The sequence below is a fragment of the Pararge aegeria genome, chromosome 18 (genome assembly GCF_905163445.1).
Source record: "Pararge aegeria chromosome 18, ilParAegt1.1, whole genome shotgun sequence".
NCBI lineage: Eukaryota > Metazoa > Arthropoda > Insecta > Lepidoptera > Nymphalidae > Pararge > Pararge aegeria.
In genome coordinates, this window is record NC_053197.1 from 15,944,217 (window position 1) to 15,970,581 (window position 26,365).

A 26,365-nucleotide genomic window follows, 5' to 3' on the forward strand; every position below is an offset into this window, starting at 1 on the left:
AAAAAGAACATTTATAAATAATGACGTCATATTTCGCGCCATTTATTGAAGCATAACACCATAAGTTAATTATTATTACAAATAAATTGATCTAGTTACAAGGCAAGGTCGGAGCGCGACGCACCGGCCGTGTTTTACCTTAAATAATATATTTTATATAATAAGTATAATTTAATAATTTAAATATAAATTATTTACTTTATAAAGTACAATCTAAATTAATCACGAAGGGACCCGAGTTCCCAAGATTCTGGCTTCATTGCTTTTAATGGTCAAACAAATCGTTTAACCTTGTTACATACTGCCAGCTATAAAAGTTCTGAAAGAGGCGATAGCCGATAACTCTACGATAGTTTTATGTACGTATTAGTAGGTACTTACTAATATTTTTTTCACAGGTGGTTTTACAGGTTTTAATATAGTAATTAAAATATAATTCTAAATTCATTATTATGCTAAATAATAAATTAATAAATATATATAATACTTAAACTATTCAAAGATTTTAAGGATTATTTCATTTAAAAAACATAATATTGTTTCGACAGAATAGTGTTCTTACAACTACGGCAAATCAAGGGTTATACTGTACTTATGTTACAGTCTATGTTTGTATGTATGCAAAAATATGCAAATGATAGAAAATCTACATGAGAAAAATGTATTAAGTCTGGTATCAAATGAAATACCTTAATGATTAGATTACAAAAATATATGTTAAATTTTTTACAAAAAAGAATGTTCGTCGAGTTTAGAATATGTATTTTAAGGCAAAAGTTATTTTTAAAACTTTACCAATAATAATTTAACCTCATCGACTTTGGCACTCGTAAAACCTTTTATAGTTTAAGAGATGGATACCAAAAGTAGGCATTTAAAAATAAATTTCCATACAAATAAATAAGATTTACCTACTTACTAAGTTACGTAAATTTACAGTAGAGTTACAGTTGTAATATTAAAGAGATCACTTCACTGTCATTAATTTAAAGTCAATTGCTCGAGCAACGGAGCAATGTCCGGGTATTTTCATGCAAAGAATTCTGTTTTGCTCGCCATCTCAAACTCTGATTCCTCCATTTTGTACATCTCGATCAGCTGTTGGGGACGAAATAAAAAGTATAATTACCGTCCACTGCATTCAATGTTTCGATCATATTTTTTATAGTAAAAATTGACGGTATATGTTAAATAGTTACCTATAATAGTACTTGTGATATGTAGGACTTTTAATATTTTAAGTCCTATAAAGAACAATTTTACAACCGGTTACTATTAAACTTAAGCTTATAGAAAAGTCCTAATATAGTATAAAGGATTGGTAAGTAAACGATAAAAAAGCTAGTGTGTGTATTATTGCTCTAACCAGATTGCTTCTTTAACAATTTTACCAATGGGTAGGTTGATAAAAAAAAGAATAACTGGCTTAATTTTGTATGGGCTTCTTAGACCAGGCCGCGTTGGTAACTCACAGAAGTGCCACCGCTTTTGGGGCCACTTGGGCCACTTTGGGCACAGTTAGAGCCTATTGAAGAAATAATATTTGGTTTATATTCTACTTGTCGTTATTATTGTACTCACGTTGTCAATGTCCTTGGACAACTCCTCCATCTGTTTATCGTGGGTTGCCTTCAGTTTGTCCTTTTCGCGATTCTGCTTAATGGTTTGTGTCTGTAACAGAACAGTCTGTTGGATTATACTTTAAAACACTTTTTGAAGTTATACTTCTTTCAGCGCGTTAGGGTAAATTTTTACAATGCATGCGTACACAAAAAAAACCGTCACCCTAAAATTAGCTATATGACTATAGCTATAACATTTTAGTTTTTTTGAAAAAAGGTTTGACAGTGAACACATTCAATTGTAAAAATATGCGGACTCAATGTATCACCGGATACAATTGAATCAATTAATGATTTAATTGTACAAAAATTTCAAACATTTTGAGTGAAGCTTGGTTGTACGATAATGAGATAACTAGATAATGGGTTATAATACAACTTTCAATGTATAAAATACCTTTTTTCTATTGTTAGTGTAGTGTTTCTCTACAAACGTAGAATAAGGCGACAAATAAAAAAAATTTAAACGCTTTTTATCTTGTTACTCCAAAGAAGTATTACTTCTAACGCGTGTGCATAAGTACACACACGGTTTTTAATATTATTTTAAGATATTTTCCTTTTCTGTTAAATCACTGCTTAAAACGCCTGTAACTCCGAAAACTAATGGTTTTATCGTGAGGATCGAATCGGGTTTCCGAAAAGAGAAAATGAAGTCTAAACCAATAATAAATATTGTATATTGACGATATCCACTAGGTTATGATTGCCTCCCTAGTATATATACTTACTACTTAAATATAAATACACCTTCCGAAAATTTATTATTTATCTATGTAATTAAGGGATGTGTAGGTATAACATATAATATACACAACGTGTAACCGAATTACGAAATACTGTTGAATCACCTTATAACATTCTAAGTGTTTACTTATGACAACCCTATTGAAGATAAAAAACCAACACGCGCATAGTACATACGCTACGCGACGCTTACCTAATAAAGTGACAGTAGTACCTGTTTTATTAGCGTTCCGGTTTCACAGATAACTTTCAGAGACAATAAATAATGTACCTCTAAAGCATGTGAACTAATATTTTGGTTTCGATTTACACATTGTATATAATCTGTAGTTTAATATTTATAGTTATTAAAAATTTGTGTATTTCTTATATAAATTTAGTATGTAGGTTTGGTTTTGTTTATGTAGCTTTATTTGTCTTTACTTTGTGTACCATCCACTTTTCATTTAACTGATAGCTTCTTACGCTTAGGTTGCTTTTGAAAGATCACTAAGTGATAGGCCGCACCCTTACTCTAGTATAACAATCTTTATAAATTTCTGTTTTGTGTGAGGTGAGAGCGGAGTGGTATATAAATAGAAATAGAAAATATTTATTGGAAACAAAAACTCAGTACAATAAATCTTTGGAATCCTGACCCCTAAGGTAGGAAATCCCTTGTCCCTAGAAAGCAGCCTTGTCGTTAAGAAATTCATCGGTCGTGTAGTAACCACGATTGGTTAAACGTGTTTTAATATATTGTCTAAATTTAGGTAAAGGTAGACCTAATATTACCTTCGATATCATGTTATAGAAGCATATACCCATCCCCACAAAAGATTTCTGTACTTTTCTCAGACGATATGTAGATATCACTAATTTATGTCCGTTTCTAGTAACTCGATTGTTTATATCGTCTTTTTGTTTATAACTACTAATGTTTTGTTTAATAAAGATTATATTATTGTAATACAACATTTATCTACTCAGGAACGTCTATAGTATCATGATTTTAAACTAGGCCGAAGATAACGTACTTTGCGTTCGTCCATAAACTTCTTGGTGTTGTTCTGCTTTTTCTCACGCAGCCGCCGGTCTTTCTCCTGCTTGGTCTTCAGCGTCTTATCGTTCGCGACCTCCTTGCTGGTCTCCACGCTGATCTTGGCTTGCCGGGTGTTCATCTCTTTCAGTTCCCTGCAGAGTTTCGACAGAGAAAATATTCATCACATAGTCAATAGTCAATCTAATAAAACTTTGCGTGCTTATACTTATGTACACGCTTTAGAAGTTATACTTCTTTGGGGTAACAAGGTGAAAATCTTATCAAAAATATTATCTTTAGACTCATTCTACGTTTGTAAAAAAAAACGACAGTAGAAAAAAGGTATTTTATACATTGGAAGGTTTAGTATAACGCATTATCTAGTTAAATAAAGTTTATTTAAATATCACAAAATAAATACATATCGTGAATACAGTTGTCAGTTATCACGCGAAAAACGTAGATGTCCTTACTTTTACTTTGTTGGTAACATTTTTTGAAAACCTAAAATGTTGAATATAGCTATCGTAGGCTGTCGGTTTTTGTGACGGTGAGCGCGCGCATCGTCAAATTTTACTCTCAGAACTCGAAAACCGTCGTCTAAAAACAGAGCACCACTTTGCACTTCACCGGCAACCAAACCGGCATGGCGGTACTTCCCCGGACGCGCTATCACAAAATGAGCTCATCATACCAACCCACCACCGGTCATCCACTACAGGCCACGGGTCTCCTTCCAAAATGAGAAGAGGTTAAGGTCGTAGTCCACCACGCTGGTCCAGTGCGGCTTAGTGGACTCAACACACCTTTTAGAACGTTATGGAGAGCTCTTAGGTATACAGGTTTCCTCATGATATTTTCCTTAACAGTTGCAAGTGATATTTTAATGGCTTAAAAATGCTCTACTACTACTATAATAATTTCAAAAATGTTTTATTAATGTAGACCTTATCGCAGGCACTTATGAAGCGTTTATACATTTAACATGTTACACTAATGTTGGTGATGGTTATAACTGCATTCGTTAACTTAAAACTAAAGCTAGGAGGGTTCCAGACGCACCCTGGTAAAACAGCCCACAACAAACTTAGCCAGGTTTTTTTTTGTTATCACCATCTCACAGTCGAGTTAATGTTTAGCTATTAAGTTAGAGCAATTCATATCCAAGCTTCTTTATCATACATGTAATCCTTTATATTATAGTAATTAAATGCAGTTTCTAACAATTTTGGAATCTGCCTTCCGAACCGGTGGTAGAGTCACTACATACAGACTGACTTGTCGTTCCAAAAGTGGTTATAAACTGGGCCTACTTGAAATAAATGAATTTTGTATTTTTGAATTTTTCACACGTGCAGAGCGAAATGTGTTCTGTGCAATCGGTTTAAATTTAACGGAGCGAAGTAAAATTGATAAAAATGTTCATCCCGATTCCCGGAGGAAACTTATTTATAGGGATAAAAAGTATCCTATATGTTGACCCGGAATACCAGCTACCCCTATACAAAATTTTATTTAAATCCGTTTAGTAGTTTTAACGTGATGCCCGGACAGACAGAGAGACAGACAGACAAAAATTAAATAAAAATCTGTTTTGGGCTCAGTATCGGTTATAAAGCATCCCCAAATCAAAATTTTCAAAATATATTAAATGTACAGAAATCTTCCAGTTACAGTTTTATTATAAGTATTGCTAGTGTCCTTGATATATCTAAACAATCAAATAGCTAAACATTAACTCGACTGCGAGATGGTGATAACAAAAAAAAAGAAAACTGGCTCGCGGGATGCCCGTATGCTTTTCACCCACTAGCCCACTCACCTCTCGTGCTTGGCCTCTAGCTGCTTCATTTGAGCCAGTTGCGCCTGCTCGCAGAACTTCTTGAGCATGTCTCGCTGCTCGTGGAGCCTTGTGCGTGCGGACGCGCACAACTCCGCACGCTGTTTGCGCACGAGCTCGCCCCACGCGCCCGCCTGCTCGCCTACCAGAGAGCGGAACGCCGCGTCGCCGCTTAACTGCTCCTTGCTATACCACACCAAATAGAGCTTAATATCGTAATCATGGTCACATCGATATACGTCATATCAGCGTGCACTTCATACATGCACAAAAGCACTGCCTACCCTAAAACTTTCATATTACTCGTATAGGAGGACTGCGTCATATATACGTTTTGGCTAGCTTTAAGTACTTTTTATTTTATCTAAACTCTCTACATATTTGTACACCACTACAGAGTTAGGAAAATGTCATATATAAGTATCTACATCATTTGTTTACCTTTTCTTAACAAAAGTAAAACCAAGTGGGTAGTTTAATTAACACATGTATAAACTGTCAAGTTTTGCTACCTAGCTCAATAAACGTGTTACTATGCAATATCGTATTATTTATACATAATAGTGGCGACGAGGCGAAAATTTAATTAAAATGGACCACAAATCAGTGAAATTTAATGAATTTAATCAAAAAACGGATGTATGGGACAATTACATCGACCGGTTAAAGTTTTGTTTTGAGGCTAATGGCATCATGTTAGACGGCGCCAAACGAGCGAATTTCTTTACTGTGTGTGGAGCGGAAGTCTTTGAGACTCTTTTGGCCTTGATTACACCAAGGAAAGCTAGTGATGTGACATTTGTTGAAATTGAAACAATTTTAACAAAACATTATAGCCCAAAGCCAAATGAAATCTCCATGTCATATAAATTCTACACACGGAACCAGAATACTAATGAAAATGCATCAGAATATATTGCACAGTTGAGGAAAATTAGCTCAAAATGTAATTTTATGGAATTAGAACGGATGCTACGTGACCGGCTTGTGTGTGGTATGAAAGATCGTCGTCTACAGTATGAACTCTTGAAAAAAGATAACCTGCATTATCAAGATGTTATTGATGCCATGTTAGCAGCAGAGACTGCAGGAAAAGACTACCATATGATTCATTCATCTATGGGTACAGAAAATAGCAGCACAAGTACAAACTGTGCAGCAGCAACAACAACTCAAAGCTCCTCAGTGGAAGAGATGGACATAAATGCAGTACAAACTAGATCAAATACACGACTATGTTTTCGGTGTGGTGATCGTCATGGTGGTGAATGTAGATTTATAAATGCCACCTGTCGGTTCTGTAAGAAGCGAGGCCATATTGAGAAGATTTGCTTGGTAAAGAAGAAATCTTTAAAGAGAAATATTAATTTCACAAATGATGAACACACAGATACACACTTGAATGGTATTTACAGCATTAACTGTGAAACCAAAGTATTACCATTTGTTGTTGAAGTATCATTGGAGAATATACCTGTTGTGATGCAGGTAGACACAGGTGCAAGTTTTTCATTAGTAAATGAATGCACTTGGAAGAATATAGAACATCAGAACCAACATATAACTCTTCAACCAGTGAACCTTACTCTACGTACATGGACAGATACACCTGTAATCTTACTTGGCCAAGCTAAACTACAAGCTCAATACAGAGACATCAAATGTTCACTAAATGTTATTATAGCAAAGGGTCGGGGCCCCAATCTTCTGGGAAGGGATTGGCTGGGCCCATTGAATATCGCATTGAATATCAATGTTATAGCTAACAATGATCTTGTGAACATTGAGAAGACAATTTTAAAATACAGCAACATCTTCAGGGATGGACTGGGCACATTTAGGGGAGATCCAGTGACCATACATCTCAAACCTGGTGCTACACCTAAGTTTTTCAAGGCTCGTCCAGTACCATATGCTATCAAGGCTAGAGTTGAAGAGGAAATTGATCGCTTGGTGGCTGAAGGTGTACTGAGGCCTTTATCTTATTCAGAATGGGCAACACCTGTTGTGACAATAATAAAGAAGTCTGGAGACATTCGGTTATGTGGAGATTACCGTAGTACTGTCAACCAAGCAACTGAGTCGGACACCTACCCCATGCCAACAGCAAATGAGGTATTTGCTACAGTTGCAGGTGCGAAGTTCTTTACAACCTTAGACCTTGATAGAGCATACACACAAGTGAAAGTTCAAGACAGCACTGCTAAAATGTTAACATTAAACACATGCAAGGGTCTCTACTCCGTACATCGGTTACCTTTTGGAGTCAAAGCCTGCCCTGGAATATTCCAGAGACTCATGACAGCATTGCTAGCAGGAGTTCAAGGAGTGGCAGTCTTAATTGATGATATAATTGTAAGTGGTCCTACAATGCTGGAAATGCAACAACGACTTGAAACTGTTCTAGACAGGATACAAAAGGCTGGATTTCGTCTTAACAAGAGCAAATGTAAATTTGCTCAAGAAAAAGTAGAATTTTTAGGTTTTGTGATTAATGGAGAAGGTATCCACCCAGCTCCAAGTAAAATAGAAGCTGTAGTGAAGACGCCAGAACCACAGAATGTCCAGGAGTTACAGGCTTTCTTAGGACTGTATAATTTTTATGAAAGGTTTATACCCCACAAGGCAACTATACTTGAGCCATTACATAGACTACTAGATAAGTCTCAAACATGGCTATGGACTCAACGGGAACGAGATGCATTCAATAAAGCTAAACAGTTGCTTACATTTGAAACCACATTAGTTCATTATGATTTATACAAACCACTAATTCTTACGTGTGATAGTTCACAATATGGCGTTGGGGCAGTGCTATCGCATGTGATGGAAAACGGACAAGAAAGACCGATCGCAATGAGTTCTAGGACATTAAATTCCCACGAACGACGGTATTCACAGTTGGACAAAGAAGCGACTGCCATTATGTTTGGCATTAAAAAGTTTCACAATTATTTAGCGGGGAGGAATTTTACTGTGATAACCGACCACAAGCCCCTACTTGGAATATTCGATCCAAAAAGGCCAATGCCATGTATTTTATCACCTCGTTTGACAAGAATCGCAATAGCATTAACTGCGCACGATTATAGCATTGCTTATCGACCAGGAACTGAAATCGGCAATGCAGACAGTTTAAGTCGATGGCCGCTACCTGTACCAGATCAAGAGGAACAACCTCTCTATGAAATACTACTGATGGCGGAAAATCTTAGTGATTTCCCTTTTACCGCGCTTGAGATATGCTCTGAAACGAAGAAAGATCAAACTCTCTCCCGAGTTGTTCACTTTCTACAAAGCGGATGGCCAAACAAAGTTAACGATCGTGATTTACGAGTATATTGGTTACATAGATCAGAGCTCTCTCTACAAAATGGTTGTGTATTATTAGGTTGTCGTGTCGTCATACCACGACCTCTTCGACAAACCATCTTACGCATGCTGCATACTACGCATAATGGAATTGTGCACACAAAAGCATTGGCCCGAAGTTATGTGTGGTGGCCACAATTGAGCGATGATATAAATGAATTAGTAAATAATTGCACTAGGTGTCTAGAAAATAGGCATATGCCTCCAAGATCATCACACGAGTGGATCGTTCCTTCAAGACCATGGTCCAGAATACATATTGACTTTGCAGGACCATTTATGAATAAAACTTTTCTTATAGTAGTTGATGCTTTTTCTAAATGGCCTGAAGTGCTAATGACAAATAGTACTAACTCGGCATCAGTGATTCGTCATTTAAGGAACTTATTTGCTACTCATGGTATTTGTGAAACCCTGGTATCAGATAACGGAACTTCTTTTGTGTCCGCAGAAATGAAATTGTTTTTAGAATCTAACAAAATTAGACATGTGACATCCGCACCTTATCACCCGGCCACTAATGGCTTGGCAGAACGGATGGTACAGACAGTGAAGGAAAAGCTTCGGAAGATGGATGGATCATGGGAAATAAAAATTCCAAATATGTTACTAGGTCTTAGGGTGACTCCGTGTTCTAAAACAAATAAAAGCCCTTCGGAACTTTTGATGAATAGACGCCTACGCACGGTCTTAGATTCTTTGCACCCTGATAGCCTGCAGTATAAAAAGGTTGAAGGTCAAATAATAAATAATGCACAACAGAAAAACAGAGAAACTAATGTGGGACAAAAAATAATGTACAGAAATTACACAAACGGGCCAAAATGGTTACCTGGTCAAGTTTTCGAAAAAGATGGCCCATCTAATTACAGAGTACAAACTGAAGATGGTGCAGTTTTACGGCGTCATATAGATCAAATAATTAAAGTACAAAATAGAGAGAAAACAAGTGACATACTTGGAGGAAACAACAATGAGAGGAGTAATGCAGAGACCGAGGAAGATAAGATTGATCAAAATGAACAGAATAATGATTTAGGAAGCGGATCAGAGCAAGAGTCAGAAAATGATCCTATTATTGAAATACCAAGTGCAGAAAAATGGGAAGAGATGTTAGGAATACCTAAATCAGCTGAAATTGAAACGTCAGGGGGGAAGATCAGAACTAAACGAAATGTTCATTCTAAAGTTCCATATTCTAGACCCAGTTGTTTTAATGAAAATAATGATTAAATTGATTACTTTATTTGTTTAATTTTATGTTATATTTTTAATAGTGTACTGTGGATTTCTTGATTTAAATTGTTAAACTTTAGTTAATTTACATGACATACTTGGGGGAAAGGTATGTCATATATAAGTATCTACATCATTTGTTTACCTTTTCTTAACAAAAGTAAAACCAAGTGGGTAGTTTAATTAACACATGTATAAACTGTCAAGTTTTGCTACCTAGCTCAATAAACGTGTTACTATGCAATATCGTATTATTTATACATAATAGAAAATAAAGGACGAATAGAGAGAAACACAAAGACTGGAGTAGAATACAAAAGGCGGCCTTATCGCTTAGAAGCGATCTCTGCCAGGCAACCTTAGGATTAGGAGGACAACAAGAGCGAGAAACAATAGGTGGTGTATTATAAACGTCCATTCAAATAACTACATACGAATATATAAAGAAAAATATACTAAGGATATAAATACATAAAAATATATAAAGCTGACGAGATTGTTCGTTTGTTTACTTGAACGCGTTCATCTCAGGAACATGAAAAATTATTTCAGTGTTCGATAGCCCATTGATCGAGGAAGGCTATAGGCTATATAACATAATGCTAAGAGCAATAGGAGCATAGTACTAATGAAAAATGTTTCAAAATCAGGGATTTTTCTACTTTTGAGAGCTTCCCATGCGTTCGCTGCGTAAACGGTTAAAGTTTTGATAAAAACATGTGTGACAAAGTCGTTCATCTTTAAAAGTTCTAAAAAAAATCTGCGACTCCATATGTGTAATGTTTAAGGTTGACTTATACGCGGACGAAGTCGCGAGACACAGTTAGTTAAAATATATAATCCAGTCAACTAACTTTTTCCCCTTAATCATTTTCTCTAAAGCGGCGCACTGTTGTTTCTGCAGCGTCATCTTCTCTTTGGCGTGACGTTTCTTCATCACATCCAAGTCTTTTTGCTGCTTCTTGCCAGTCTTCAGGAAGCCTTTCTCCTGCCTTAGAGACTCCACTGTGATCGGCTCGAAGACGAGAGGCTCTGGAATTACAAAACAGAACGATTTAAGAATTAGAAATCTTTGAGACTGCATTCTTAACAAGTTTGATTTTTATATGAAACTAGCGTACCCAGCCCACTTCGCCGGGCTAGATTTTGCTTTATTTTATTTAAACAATAAACTTACATCATTAAATTTTTAATTTAAGTCTCATAATATATTAAATCATTTATTTCTCTCCGTATTCATTCTCTTCTATTCTCTTCTCGAGCGGGTGAAGATCATTATCTACACCCATGTACACCCAACAATAGAATATCATCATAGTAAATAAAAGCTGTATTTGACAGTTTGACAGTTTAAAAATAGGAGTGCTCCGAACGTCACCAAACTTTACAGGATTACTCGCCAGGTCAATCCGGAGATTCCCTGAAAGTTTCATTGAAGTCGGTCCAGCCGTTTCGGAGCCTATACGGCACATACCCACGCACTTTCTCTTTTATATATATATATAGAAGAAGAGAGATAGATGAAATGAAATGGAAACTTTATGTTCACCTATGAATGCGAGACTGATTCTGACAAAGATTGGTTTACTTATTATTGATTGTTGATTGGTTTACTTGAAATATTTACAACGTGGACAATTTTAGTAAAGTATTTAGGTATCGTGGTCGTTTCTCGGGTGCCCATATAGATACATTAGCGGGTAGCTAGGCTGCCTACTCAGCCAGAAAAATTACAACAGATTACTGACATTGAAATAGCTAGGCTGGTTTATTTTGCGTGTTTTCATAGTCGAATCCTTCCGCGAGAAGTTTAAAGAAATATGTATACTTACTGTAGCTTCACAATATATTTATTTGTTATTAATTTGTAAATTAACAACATATTAGTCTATATAGACAAAAAGTGAATTTAAACAGTCGACTTACAAGAATTGGTCACAAATTAGTGTCATCTGCATATCGTTTGCGAAATGTATCGGGTCTCCTCCCACAATGAAAAGGGGTAAAGGCCGTAGTCCACCAAGCTGGCCTAGTGCGGATTGTTGGACTCCACACACCTTTGAGAATATTATCGAGCACTATCAGGCATGCAGATTTCCTCACGATTTTTCCTTCACCGTTGAAGCAAGTGATATTTTAATTACTTAAAACGCACATAGCTTAGAAAAGTTAGAGGTGCGTGGGATTCGAAAAGCCCCCCAAAAGTGAAGTCAAGCCCACCGGGCAATCATCGAAGTTTGTTTACTTATAAACTTATCCCCCGTGTCCCCTCAGAAATTAAAGTATTTTGACCATCACTTTAAACCTATTTCATAGTATGATCTACGCAAATAGGTACTTTAATGTAATATAATGTTTGATCAAAACTATTTCGGTTTCAGCACTCATAACAGATAAACATCAACTCCCAAAATATCATGTTTTGATCGGTGTGATTTACTTTTATCAACCGCTTTCCAAGGTTATCGAATCTACGGGAACACTATTTGACGTTAAAACCGTATCATTATGTGTGTGTGTATGTGAATGATCGTTTATCATCATCATCACTTCAACCGATTGAAGTCCACTGCTGGACATAGGGTCTTTTGTAGAGAGTTACAAAATCCACGGTCATGGGCCGCTTATTTCCAGCGGCTCCCAGCCACTCGTTTTAAGTCATCAAATATTCAAAATTTAATAAGCTTAAACTTGGACATTGATGTTAATTTTTTTTTTCTTTTAAATTTAATTTTAAATTTAATTCTTAATTTAATATGAATTTTAATTTTAATTCTATTTATATTTTTAACACTATTAATTAGTAAAATATTTTTAGACATTTATTTTGTAATGCAGTTATATATAAAATGTAATTAATTTTGAGATTATTTGTAAACGTTGTGAAAACCTGTAATAAGCTGAACATTCACTTAGCTCGCAACGTAAAAACTTGGACAAGAAAAAATGTATTAGCGGTTGGTTTTCCTAAATAAATAAATAAATAAATAAATAAGTCATCTGTACACCTCCTTGGGAGTCAACCAACGCTGCGTTTACCTTTACATGTTACCAATGAATGATCGTTATGGGTAGGTAATTTTTGAAATAAGTCTTTTGTAGGGATTTTAATAATTCATGGCCTTGTTCCGCTTGTGTCCAGACATTTACGATTTATAAGCTGCTGTCTGATCACTTTATTGTTTCTACAAACGCTGCGTTTTCTCGGTGTTTTGAGACCTCGACGTCTATCGTTTCTTCGAGCTATATGCCCGCTTTTTGGTACCAACTTTAGCATCACACAGCTCGTTGAACTCTATTTTATCTGGTGGGACACTTCGGTCGTGGCGAGTTACAACCCTATCGACAAAGGCGTGCCGCCAAGCGATTTAGCTTTCTCATACGATGTAGTGTGAAAACTGATGGCGATATAGGTTTGATATAACTGCAATACTCCCTCACAAGTTAGCCCCCTACCATCTTAGTACATCATTTACCATAAGATGAGATTGCAGTAAAGTGCTATGTCATTAAGTCTGTGTTCTACGGACCTTCTCATTTCCGATTTCACTTAAGAGTTACCTTGAACATCGCCCTCGGATCTCTCGATTGTCCACTGAGTGAGTTACAAGCTTGCTTTGTAAGACAGCAGAGCAACGCATCGTACGAGTATGTTAAGCTTTGTGACATGTCTTCCTTCAAAAATTTGCCGGAAAACCAAGCTTTAGAACAGTGCATTTTGCAAGTCATGACTATCTCAATTGACGCTAAGCTGATACTGTTCTCATATCCGATTTCCCTTAGAGATACCTCAAACATCGCTCTCCGATCTCTTAGTGTCCACTGAGTGACTTATAAGCTTACTTTTAAGACAGCAAAGTAACGCATCGTATGGTAAACTTACTTAATATCTCTTTCTTCGAAAATTGCCGGAAGGTCAAGTTTGCAACAGTTCATGTTGCGAGTCATGCCTTACTCTATTCTCGCTAGCTACGTTATATATATGTATTTCATTTCTCAAATTCATTATAAAAGGTCGAAGGCCAGATAAATATTTATCTCATAATCAAGATTTGAAAGTAGAAACTTTATAGAGAAAATTTATATTATGTTTATAGGTTTATCGTTTGCTTTGATAATTATGTTAATAAGCATCGCTATTTCTCTTTGCGCAAATTATTATGGCACTTTAACATTTTTTAGCAATTATTGAAGCTTACCTCTAGTTTTCCACATCCTCTATTTACACAAAAAAATAACTAGAACTTGTAAAATTGCCGGCCATTTGTGACTAACACTTATACACTGATAAACATTATAATACTTTTATATGTAGTTTTTTTGAGTAGTAAAGAAATGCGTATGTGCTATCAACTGCTCCAGCTAATATCTGCGCTTGAAAGATGGCAAATGCCAGATTGTATAGTACAAGTCACGGGCTTAGCAATAACTGCACGCGGGAGACTGGTGGGCCACCAAAATTACTTTCAGATTAATATACAGCTAATCATGGAAAAATAATACATTGAGCATCAAAAGGAAGGAAGCCAAAAATGCCATAATAAATGTACTTAGTAAAACTTAATATCTTGAATTATGAGCCTTATTTCGATGGTATTAGGTCCACGTTACAAGCAAATGTTATGAATAAAATTTACTTTATACATTATGTACAAACACGCAAGGTCAACTGATGTTATATGATTAAATGAACATCTGCGGCACCAGAGGCTGCCATCAGTGTATTACCGTTTCATTGGTTTGTTAATTAAAAATATTTGCTTGAGAATCATCGACGTATGTAATCTAGTTCTAGGAGTACGGGACTCTATAAAGATTTGCATAATCGCAATCGTTGAGTCGTTAAAAACTACTGAAAGTACATTGTGACGTAAAGTGGACCTTATTCCACTTGTATCAGAGTTGCTAATGATGTAAGCTCTGCTGACTGAGCTTCTTAAAGAATTGTGGACGAATTTAAGCTTTTACAAAAGGCTTTTAATCGAAAACGTCGGCACTTTTGCCAGCGTACGATGTATTATCTTATAACTTCGAAGGGAATTGATATATGTGAAACTGAATATGGTGGGCGAATTTTATCTTTAACACAAGCAGTTTTTTTGCTCTGTAATTATATTGTTTCAGTGTACAGTATAATGGTACAGTAATACGCCGCGAAACAAATGCCATCTAAAACCTTTAATGAATAAATAAATAAATATTTAACGCATTCTCTTATAGTTTAGGCCAGTTTAATAAAGATCTAAAATATCCGCTGTCCGTGTGTTAGTTGGCCCGCGGGCTCACGGTTAACGTTCGCAGTTCCGACGTAAATTATGATTTCACTTGCTATTTCGGGAATTTAACATAACGTAAACAATCTGCTTTTCTTTAATCGGACGTCATTAACGTTCCCATTCTGCGAATATTAGCCATTTAATATAGGGAGTACACGCATATGGGAATTTCGACTTTCATTCTCAGAACATGTTTCAGAGGTAGGTACTTAAAATAAAAATTTAAGGTAAAATATTTTTTTTATACAAGTTAGGTATAAATATTATGGAGCGGTACAAAAATCAGATGACTGCGAATTTTTCCGAATGTAGCACAGATATGCTGCCAAATTAAATATCTCCATCTAGAATATTTTTAGACATGGCTCGGAGAACCGATGGACGTCGGAGTGGTGCTGGACAGTTAAAACGCACACGACCCCGCACAGTGAACGCAGCGTTGGTCGGCCCCCAACGAGATGGACAGACGACATCAAACGAGTCGCTGGGAGCCACTTGAAACGAGCGTCACAGGACCGTGAATTTTGGAACTCCCTACAAAAGACCTATTCCTTTGACTTACTAAGAATATATCCAAAATTAATTAACAAATGTTTAACTAGTCTCTGGCTCGCTGCATGTGGGGACGTATACAAAATATTCGTCAACAAGTATGTTGTTTTTATTTTATTTTATTATTTTTTATCGACATTATTTTGTGTACACCCTAACTATTCTTATTGAATTCATGTACTTTGGTAGGTTGCCTAGTAGAGACCGCTTTTAAGCGATAAGGCCGCCTATTGTACCTTTTCTTTCTATATTTCAATTGTGTTTTTTTTTACTGCTTTGTCTTTGGTGTACAATAAAGTGGATTTGATTTGATATTCTTTGTGTTATTTCTATATTTACTTGCATGTATTTTATTTGACATTCTGGGCCGATCCAGATCTAGTCAGTCCAGGGTCAGGGTGGCGACCTACGATTGTTATATCACGTTTCGATTTCAAAGTTTTTCTTTGCTCAAAAACTCTCAGTGCTCACGCGAGTAGATTAGTCCAGACCTAGAAAGATCAGGTTCTACGCTTATTTTTACACGTTTTAACATATTTCTTTCTTGTTCAATAACGACACTATACCTTTTGGATCTAAAGAAGTGTTGTTTGAAAATTATGTTAAAGTACCCACCTTCTTTCTTCTCCTCGACCGGGGCTTTCTTGTCCGGCCCACTCTCCTCTATGCCCATTTGTTTCATGTTGTCTGTACGCTCTTTGGCCGCTCCCATGAACGCTCGAGGGTCCGACAGGGCGGCCATGAAGTCTGCAAATCGTAATTAATTAAAACCCGCACACACAATTATATATGAATGAATGAATGAATGAATGATTGCATGAATGAATGATTTATTTATTTCTTTACATTACTTATAAGTATGAGTACAATATAATGTTGCTTACGGGCTATTTTGTTACACATTTATAATGTGGGGACTGATGCTTGAACTAGGTAGAACCTGTATCAAGCCACCAGGCCCTTTCCCCAGGATAAAGTATACAAGCATGAATATAATATAGTTTAAGTAATGTTATAATCAAAGTTATTCGGTAATATTTAAATTTAAGTAAGTAAACTTTGTGTTCAATATTTTAAATAATGAATTTCTTTATTTTAACAGAACATTTAACTTATGCAAAGATTTTAGATTTATTAGAATGAATAGTAATAATTTATTTTAAATTGTAATGTCTTATAAAATGTAGTTTATAGTTTTTCATGCGTGTATGAGTGTGTGTGGAGTGTGTGTGTGTGTGTGGCTGTGTGTGGGTATGTGTGTGTGTACATAGTATATAGTTGTATATATATTATATAGTTCCGATTACAATAGTATATAGTTACAATTCGAGTCTTCATCCAAGCGATTTCGTTTCTATGAACCGTGCGGTTATTGCTAAACATCATGAGGTTCTGCATCGATCATGTGATTTAAAAAAATGGTTCGACGGCCGATTGGTGCAGTGCGCAGCGACCCTGCTTTCTGAGTCTAAGGCCGTGGGTTCGATTCGCACAACTGGAAAATGTTTGTGTAATGAACATGAATGTCTTCCGGTGTCTGGGTGTTTATATGTATTTTATAAGTATTTATGTATATTATTCATAAAAATATCAATCAGTCATCTTAGTATCCATAACACAAGCTACGCTTACTTTGGGGCTAGATGGCGATGTGTGAATTGTGAAAAAAAAAAAAGCTTGAACCGAACTTGCAACATGCAACTTGCTTATACGCAAGTATAAGTTTGCAACTTGCACTTGGAATTCCTTACCTTCGAAGCCATCAGGCACGTAGATCTTCAGCTCAATATTACAGAACAGCATCGGCAGGGACATGGGGAAGTTCGCCTCAGTCCTCAGAGAAATGTGCCGGTAGCCAGCTTGCAAACCATCCAGAGGCAGGATTCGCTGCCCGAGGAGTTTGCCGCTCTCGTCGTACACGCCGAAACGTAGTACAGCCAGATCTGGTAATACGACCTGTAAAGATTCCATCGTAAAACACCCAGACTATGGAAACAGTAACAGTAAAACACCTACTATGCTATTAGGATTAACGCACAGAATTAAGAGCATACAAAAACCGTGTACCCGACTAATATTTTAGCATCAAAAACCACTCCACTTTACTATTGTTTCTCGAACAGGCAGCTAGCACTTCATTCCATGTAGCAGTTGACAGTAATTATTTTACCTCTAATGTTCTAAACTTTCACTGAAACTCCATCATGGTGGAGCAAATTTTCTCACTGGCAACACAGATAAGGATGGTCATACAGAGGTCAGACAAAGCCCTGGAGGCAACTCAATATTGCGGTATTTGCATGGCGAAGAAACTAAACTTACAGGCCTCCAAACTCCGAAGGTGCAACATGTTAATGAAAACCTAGGTATATTATTTACTGTCTCTTGAAATCTGTGGAAGCGAAACGCTAGTAGTTTTTGAATAAACCACTGCCATAGTTTTTACTGAATAAAATCAGATATAGCCCTAATATCACATGCAAAATTAAAATCATGTGACTCCTGCCACTTTATTAGGTACGCTTCGCGTAGCGTATGCTATGCACGTGTCGGTCTTTTATCGTCAATAGGGTTGTCACAAGCAAACACTTAGAATATATTGAATTGGTTTTATAGAAAAATAAATATGCTTTTTTGTGATTTTATATTTTTACAGGGTGATTCAGTATGAAATATATTTATGCACCCTTATACAGTATTTCGTAATTCGGTTTCACGTTGTATACATCGTCGCGACGCTGTCTCGACGATGTCGGCATTCAATACGAGATTGAAGTCCTTTTACAGCCAAGTTTGATAACCGACTGCCAAATATACCTACTGCAATTGAATAATTCACCATGCATACAAATATTTTTTTGTGTTTTTGTGTGTTCGCTTGTTTATTTGTCTCTTAAGCAACTCGATTTATGGCATACAGTTAGTTGAAGGAAGGAATGGCGGATAAAGGCTACTTTATAAACCGGGAAAAGACAACGGAACGGCATATGTGAAAATACTTAACAACCGAGGATGAACAAGTGGATTTAAGTGGGAGGACCCGGGTTTGGGACTATTTACCACCCTACCGACAAAGACGTGTACGTGACGACGTAACCTGTTAGGGGTTAGGGCAGTTATATTAACTGCCATAACCCTAACAGGTTAGCCCTTTGCAGCATCGTCAATCGCTAATTTTTAGTCAAATAAATGAATATGAATTTCTTACACAATCTGACCCAGAATTATTATTAAACGGCTCACCTTTCGGAAAAGGAATGGTTCCTCATTATAAACTGGGTTCAATCCGTTGGCGGGCACCATGCGTGTACGGAACTCCTTGCGGATGGTGTCGGTCGGCAACCCGTACATGTCCACTTCAACGTACGTACCGACCTTCTTGTCTGATAAGAACTGCCCGGCGATCACCTGTTGGAAACGACTGTCAGATCAAGTATTAGTGTTCCAAAAATGATGATATGATAAGAAGTTAAAGAAAATAATATTTAGGTTAATTTAAAAAATTATATAACATTAAGAAGAGTAATCAACTTGACTAAACATTTTGGTATTGGCTGACATTTGAGGACTTGCTTTAATATTATATATTAAATTTAGTTATAACTTTGGGAACCAAATTGTATTTGAAATTAATTGCTTTACCATCGTAATATTATTTCTCTATCATATATTCTTTTTTTTTTTTTTTTTAATTCTTAACAATGCTTAAAAATAAAATAAAAAACACTATTAAATTGAATGCCCAAGCAACCGGCGGTCAGGGCTCCTTCTGTATCCGAACCTTGATCCAACAACCAAGCGAAAGCTTTTTAAGATGTTGGTCGAAGCTTTTCGCGAGAAAACCATTGACTGAAACGACGATCGGAACAATAACGGTCGACTCAACATTCCACATGGCGGTAATCTCGTGAGCAAGGTCCAAGTATTTAGATACTTTTTCCTTTTCAGCTTTCACCAGATTAACGTCATGTGGAATAGTAATGTCAACAATTATTGCACGGCGCACTGATCCATCGACTAACACTATATCAGGTCTAATCGTAATATTATAATTATTATTAGTTTTAAAATAATGTTAATGATTTTTGCACGCCAATTTTGGCTGAATATGAAGATCATGAATTACGCATAGCATCCATTTTTTTGTACCATGTTCAAGCAAAATTTAATAAATAAATAAATGTGTTTCTCTTTGTATTTTGTTTTTGTGTGTGCATAGAGAATTAATAATGATAAAAATCCCTCGGTCATGTCCGCGTACCTGTACGGCGCACTGAGCCGCGATGACGCCGTCCACGGGCGCGTCTGCGAAGGGGTCGAAGCTGCGGTCGGCGCGCCGCATGAAGTCCGGCTTGAGCAGGTAGCCGCAGTTGCCGTTGTACTCGAACTTGCCCTGGTTCAGCTGCATCGGCAGGTCGGACGTCTGGAAGTTCAGGGACACCATCTGGCAGCCCGCGTTCCAGAACACCTGCGACGAAGAGGACGGTGTGAAAGCCACCCTTAATATTGGGTGCCACACTCAATAGTGCAAAGTTTTTTTTTATTTTCTTCAATCGGGAGTAGTTAAAATCTCCCTCCGAGCTTATTAGCTTGCGTTTACACTAAAGTATACTCTTTTAAGGGTTTACTTTTGAGGTACTTTGTTGTCTGTCTGTCCGTCAAGATCCTTTATATAGTGAACAGCTGTGATGAAGAAAACGGTAAGACATAAAAAAAAAAATTCAAAATTTCTTTATTCATGTAGGCCTATCACATGCACTTATGAAGCGTTCATACAGATATGTTTACATATTGTAAGGGGATGGTGATAACTTCGTTCGCCAACTTAAACCTAAAACTACGAGGTACGCAAGCCACACCCAATATTGCAATTTTTTTTTTTTTTAGGGAGTTGTAGAGCAATAAAGACCGACGTCATCGTGGGGGTAGTTAAAATCTCCCTCAGTGCTTATTGGATTGCGTGTCTAGATGTACAAAAAAGTATAATCTCTCCGTTCCGTACCTCAATAAGATAAAACGAAACTCCTATGGTGACTTTTGAGGTGCCTCGTGGTCCGTCTGTCCGTCAAGACCCTTTAAATAGCCAAACTCGATATTTGGTGGTGTTAGTGCAATTTTTTTTGTTAAAATCGGTAACTGTAGAGCACTAAGGTCCGACGACATCGTGGGCAGTGGCGTGCCCAGGGTTTCTTACCAGGGTATACATCCAGCAGGTCAATTGCATAAAAATGGCAAAAATTCTCCTTATATACGAGTTATATATAAATTTTAGGGTAGGCAGTGCTTTTGTACATATATGACGTCTCGGTGTACAATAAAGTATACTCTCTTTTAAGGGACCTTAAAAAAATCATATAAAGTATGTATGTTATACCAACCAAACTTTTCCACTATTTGATACCTGCGTTTTAAATAGTCAAAAATTTTGATTTATGTTATGGTAGGACTTATTCTATCATTATTATTATCATTAAGTCGGGTTATAAAAGACGTCGCGTTAAAAAAATCGATCCATACATCAAACACCATAGGTGGCAAACCTATGATGTCTGGACCGATTTTTTTTGTCTCACCTGTGGCATATAGTTGGAAGAGTCAGCCCTCGTGCCCTTGGGGTAGATCCGAGACATCTGCCGCTTGTTGTAGTTCACGAAGTCGATGGCCTGGGACTTCAGGTAGTTCATGCCCGTGGTCTCCGCAAACGAAGACATGTTGTGGTGGATGTTCTTCTCTGTACAGGATATTCATCATTAACTTATTATCTATCTTTATTATAAATTTTAATTTCACGCCTCATAAGCGAAGCGTTGATATGGGTTAAGTACACCGAGTGATTCTCCAACATAAAAAGTCACTCTTTGTTATTCTTTATTGCTTTTATAAGTGAATATAAATGGACAAATGTTGAGATAAAACACTTTTTAACACTCATGATATTTTTAAATATCTTTTTATTATTTAAACTAATTAAAAAATTGTTTAAAAAAGTTCTGTCATGGACGTCCGTGTGTCTGTATGTGCGGATCCCGTATCTTGTGGTCACGATAACGAGCGAAATACTTCACTTATCGAGTTGGTTTTTTTTATAGGCTTCAGTATTTTGAGGAAGCCTATTCCTTTTTTTAATTTATTTAATAATATAATTCCAATTAGTAAACATATACGCACAACATTAATATTTACAATTAATATAAGCCGTTTAACTGTTTACTTATGGGCATGGTACCCAAAATTCTGGCGCCCTTTGAATTGCTAGACTTAGCCGTTGGGCTAAATAAGCGACGTGTGGTAACCCAAGAGCCAGCTCTTGTCTAGACCAATTTTAATTTATTATTATTTGCAGTGCCGGTTTAACCACGTAACAAGAGTAGCACTTGCTACGGGCCCCCGTGGAAGGGGGCCCGCATATTTAATACCACTCATCTCTGACTGACTGACTGACTGACTGACTGACTGACTGACTGACAGACTGACAGACAGAGATGCACACGCACACTAACACTAAAGTATTAATTACTCACAAAAATTGTAACCTATAGATGGCAAATACGTGTTGTATTTAAGATACGTTTATACGTATTTAAGATACGTATTGAGTATAGAATTGTATTTTTACTACTTTATATTTAAGAACCCATAGCAGATCAAGAATTTGCTACTGACCTCGCGCTTGCTTAATAAGCCACTGATTATTTATCAATCTGTCACAGTCGCTTACTTCGTATTTACTTCATCATTTTTAATAGTTAAATACTTATTTGATTTTTTTGTTTTTTGACCGGAGATAGTAATGATAATGCTTTATTCAATTATAATTGATTATTGTAATGAGGCCAGACATAATTTGCAATTCTAACACAACTTTTTTTTTTTTAATGAATTTGTTACAAATTGCTGGCGTGTCTTATGAATAAATAAATAAATGAACTATCAAACATAGCGTTGCCCGCGTGCTTCGACTGCGTTTATTATAAGTACGGTTTATTACGCCGTGGGAACCTTTTTTTCCCAGCCATAAAAATATTCAAATTCAAAATTCAAATTCATTTAATTTCAAGTAGGCCTAATATACGCACTTTTGAAACGTCAAGTCTGTCTCTGTGTTTGTAGTGACACTACCACCGGTACTGCAGGCAGATTTTACCGAGAAGAAGCCGGCAAGAAACTCATCAGTTAGCCTATGTGACCTGCCAATTACTCGGTGCAAAAATCAAGTTCATTGGGTGCTTATATGCGATATTTTAATTGCTTGAGACGCACATAACTGAGAAAAGTTAGAGGCGCGTGCTGGGATTCGAACTCGCCCCCCCCCCCCCCCCCCCGAAAGTAAAGTCGAAGTCCTACCCACTTGGCTGTCACAACGGTTTATATGTATCTTATAAGTATGTATGTAACTTGTTCATATAAAATATTCATCAGTCCTCTTAGTACCCATAACACAAGCTTCGCTTACTTTGGGGCTAGATTGCGATGTGTTTATGGTCGTACTATATTTATTTATCCTACTAATATTATAAATGTGAAAGCTGTGTTTAGGTTAGGTGTGTTTTAAGTCGATGTTTGTTACACAATGACGCAAAAACGGTTGAACGGATTTGGATGAAATTTAGCGTGTAGCCTTTGACGTGGAAAAGAACATAGACTATAGGCTATACCTTTTATCCCGGGAAATAACAGAGTTCCCGCGGGAATAAAAAAACCTTAATCCACGCGGACAAAGTCGCGGGTATGAGCTAGTTATTTTAATTAACCAAGTGGCCGAGTCGCGTTCCAGCCACTTCTTTAAGAGATACCTACTTTCCGCCTCCTCGAAGCTGACGAACTTGATTGGCTGCGCGTAGTTGACCATGGATGACAGCCACGGGTGCACGTTGGTGGTGGAGCCCGTGTACTGGACCGGCGGGGGCACGTCATCACCGCCCGCCGCCGCTTCCGCCACTATTTCCTCCGGCTGTGGAAAGGGAAATAAAAATAATTCAATTCACCTGCACTCTTCAATAATCTTATGAAACAAGTCGTGTCCTTGAGTACGTCGCATTTTTTTTTACTCCAAGTTAGCTCTTGACTGCATTTTACCTGGTGGTAAGTGATGATGCAGTCTAAGATGGTAGCGGGCTAACCTGTTAGGGAGTATGGTAGTGATACCTAATGGCGTGCACAGGGTGAATGAATGAATGAATGAATTAATGAATACACTTTTATTGTACACCAAAGAAACAAAAAGTAGTTACAAAGATATTAATACAAATCAAGAGAGTACAATTTGGTGGCCTTATCGCTACATAGCGATTTCTTTCAGGCAACCAATGGCGTCAAAGGAAAAAACATAGAAAAGAGGTAGGTGGTGCAATAAATAAGATTTAAAAATGATACAAATATATAAATATAAATAAAATATAAATATATATATATATATAAATATAACTATAATATATATATATATATATAAATATATTACATATAAATACAAATAAAATATATAACATAAATATCTATATATAGGGTGCCATAAAATGGAAAATTTTTTTGCAATGAGTTATACAAAGGTTCGATTCCCGACGGGGAACCCGGGCCCTCCTACTTAAATTCACAGCTCTCACCGTTGCGACAGGGAGGTCGTCTAGCTATAGAAGAAGAAATAACGTTTTAGGTAACATCTAAAACGTTATTTCTTCTTTTGTGGACACTGACGAAAATTATTTGTGTGCATTTTTTTTCCGGTTATTCTAATTTGTTGTCTTGCATTTCAAATACAATCATCTTCTATTTGCACTCACCAATCAGTCTACTCTTCTGAGAAGATCATACCTTTGTCTAGTTCCACCCATGACTTACCTTTTTTTCCGGGATGACGACAGCCGAAGCATCTTCCTTGACCTCGTCCTCAATGACGAACTGTCCCTGCCGGAACAGCTCTAACTCCTGCTTCTCCACCTCAGGCTTGAGTCTCTTGTTCTTGATCATGATCTTGCGCTTGAGAAGCGACGGCGGAGGCAGCGCTTGGCCGGGCTCCAGCTGGAAGCAACGGTTTTTCTAAACCATACGTTATAAAAATTGTACCAAGATCGTTCGCGAGATCCCTCGGTATGAGATCTGTGATATTACCATTTCTTATAGGTAAATTAGTAACAATTATTTCTTTAAAGCCAGACCAGGACAATAAAAAACCTTGTGTGTATGTAGCGTTAGAAGTTATACTTCTTTTGCGAAACAAGATGAAAATCTTTTCAAAAATTTTATCTTTAGAATAAGGCGCTTCTACGTTTGTAGAGAAAACGACACAAACAATCGAAAAAAGGTACTTAATACATTGAAAGTTTTATTATAACGCATTATCTAGTTAAATAAAGTTTATAAATACATATCGTGAATACAGTTGTCAGTTCTCACGCAAATACGTAGATGTCCTTACTTTTACTTTGTTGACTATAGCTAACTTTAGGGTGTCGGTATTTTGTGAAGTGTGCGTGCGAATCGTAAAAATTTACTGTCTTATTTTTTCCCTAACGCACCAAAAGAAGTATAACTTCAAAAATCTGATCTGAAACCTTGGCATGGCGATAGATTTGACCACATTAGACAGAGTAAGTGTATAGAAAAAAGTAGTTTAATTTTTAGCCGCATTTCATCCTTACAATTCTGTTGAAAACAAATCTCTTAACTTAACTAAACATAAAAATGGCACTATGCACATTGTTTTTAAGTTCTTTGTGGCAAAGGACATTATAATTTTTATAACTGCCAATTTAGTGCTAAAGTGTTACTGTGTACTTGTTGGCCAGTACTGGCTCGCACTAACGTTTTGTTTTTTATTCTACTATTAAATAAAGCACACAGCGTTTCAGCGAGCAAAGGAGCCAATAGAATCCAAAATTTGTTTTGTATATTGATGAATAGCATTTGATTTGTTCATTATGATGTCTATACTACAATGATCTTACCGGAGTACTGAAAATCGACACCTAAAATGTGAACCTACAACCTCAATCGTAACCTTCTGTTAGATCGGCTATCTCATAGGTAGAGTTGGCAAAAATAACTTTTTGTTTTATGTGTCTATGTAAGTGTGTACAATATGTAAATGTTTTTAGCTTTCGCATATTACTGTGCTAGTTTGCTGCCTAAAAACACCAGATTCCAGCGTTGAAATTTCAAAAAAAAGCAGTGTGTAGAACATGGACGTGTTATAACTTACAGGATAATCCGGCAATGGTTCCTTCTGCAGCAGATCCCCAAGAATCTCGTCGCAATACTTGGCCAGCTTGTACTGCTGCGCTTTGCAGCAGTGGTTCTCGAACGACAGTATGACAGGGTAGTCTGACGTCACGAAGGCGGTGTCCCTGAGCGCGTAGATGACGTCCTTGAACAGTATGTCCGTGCACATAGCCATGCCGTGGGTGATGATGGGTTCTTCGTCTTCCCCTTTGCCGTCCCAGCAATCCAGCTCGACACATCTGGTGTTATTAAACATAGTAATTATAATATCAAGTCCTTAGGAATAATTCTAGGTGCTGGAATCGTGACCTTGCACTGGAAAAACGTAGCGTAGAGCTACCTTTTATGTGGACAGTAGATATCGGTAAACTTCATCGACGATTGGAAAAATGAAAATGAAAAATGCGTTATTGTCATAAAGAATAACAAAACAGAATCAAAAGTACTTAAACATAACACATAACATATATACAAATTTTGTTTT

At 36.7% G+C, this 26,365-nt stretch overlaps 1 protein-coding gene across 5 annotated transcripts in view; it reads right to left on the minus strand.

Annotated features, from left to right (window-relative positions):
• Positions 1-505: 505 nt before the first annotated feature.
• Positions 506-26,365, minus strand: part of LOC120631390 (1-phosphatidylinositol 4,5-bisphosphate phosphodiesterase) — a 99,916-nt gene continuing 74,056 nt past the window's right edge. For 3 of the 5 annotated variants that reach the window (XM_039900930.1, XM_039900931.1, XM_039900934.1), the window contains 13 exons: positions 25,862-26,120; positions 24,502-24,699; positions 23,464-23,617; positions 21,240-21,397; positions 19,928-20,134; positions 18,910-19,074; positions 17,418-17,622; positions 16,282-16,413; positions 10,693-10,870; positions 5,213-5,416; positions 3,386-3,542; positions 1,582-1,671; positions 506-1,098 (listed from right to left, as the gene is read on the minus strand). In XM_039900930.1, coding sequence (XP_039756864.1) covers positions 1,030-1,098; positions 1,582-1,671; positions 3,386-3,542; positions 5,213-5,416; positions 10,693-10,870; positions 16,282-16,413; positions 17,418-17,622; positions 18,910-19,074; positions 19,928-20,134; positions 21,240-21,397; positions 23,464-23,617; positions 24,502-24,699; positions 25,862-26,120 — 2,176 coding nt within the window. In that variant the 3' untranslated portion in view covers positions 506-1,029. The remainder of the gene's footprint in view (positions 1,099-1,581; positions 1,672-3,385; positions 3,543-5,212; positions 5,417-10,692; positions 10,871-16,281; positions 16,414-17,417; positions 17,623-18,909; positions 19,075-19,927; positions 20,135-21,239; positions 21,398-23,463; positions 23,618-24,501; positions 24,700-25,861; positions 26,121-26,365) is intronic. The other 2 variants (XM_039900932.1, XM_039900933.1) reach the window with 1 other exon arrangement.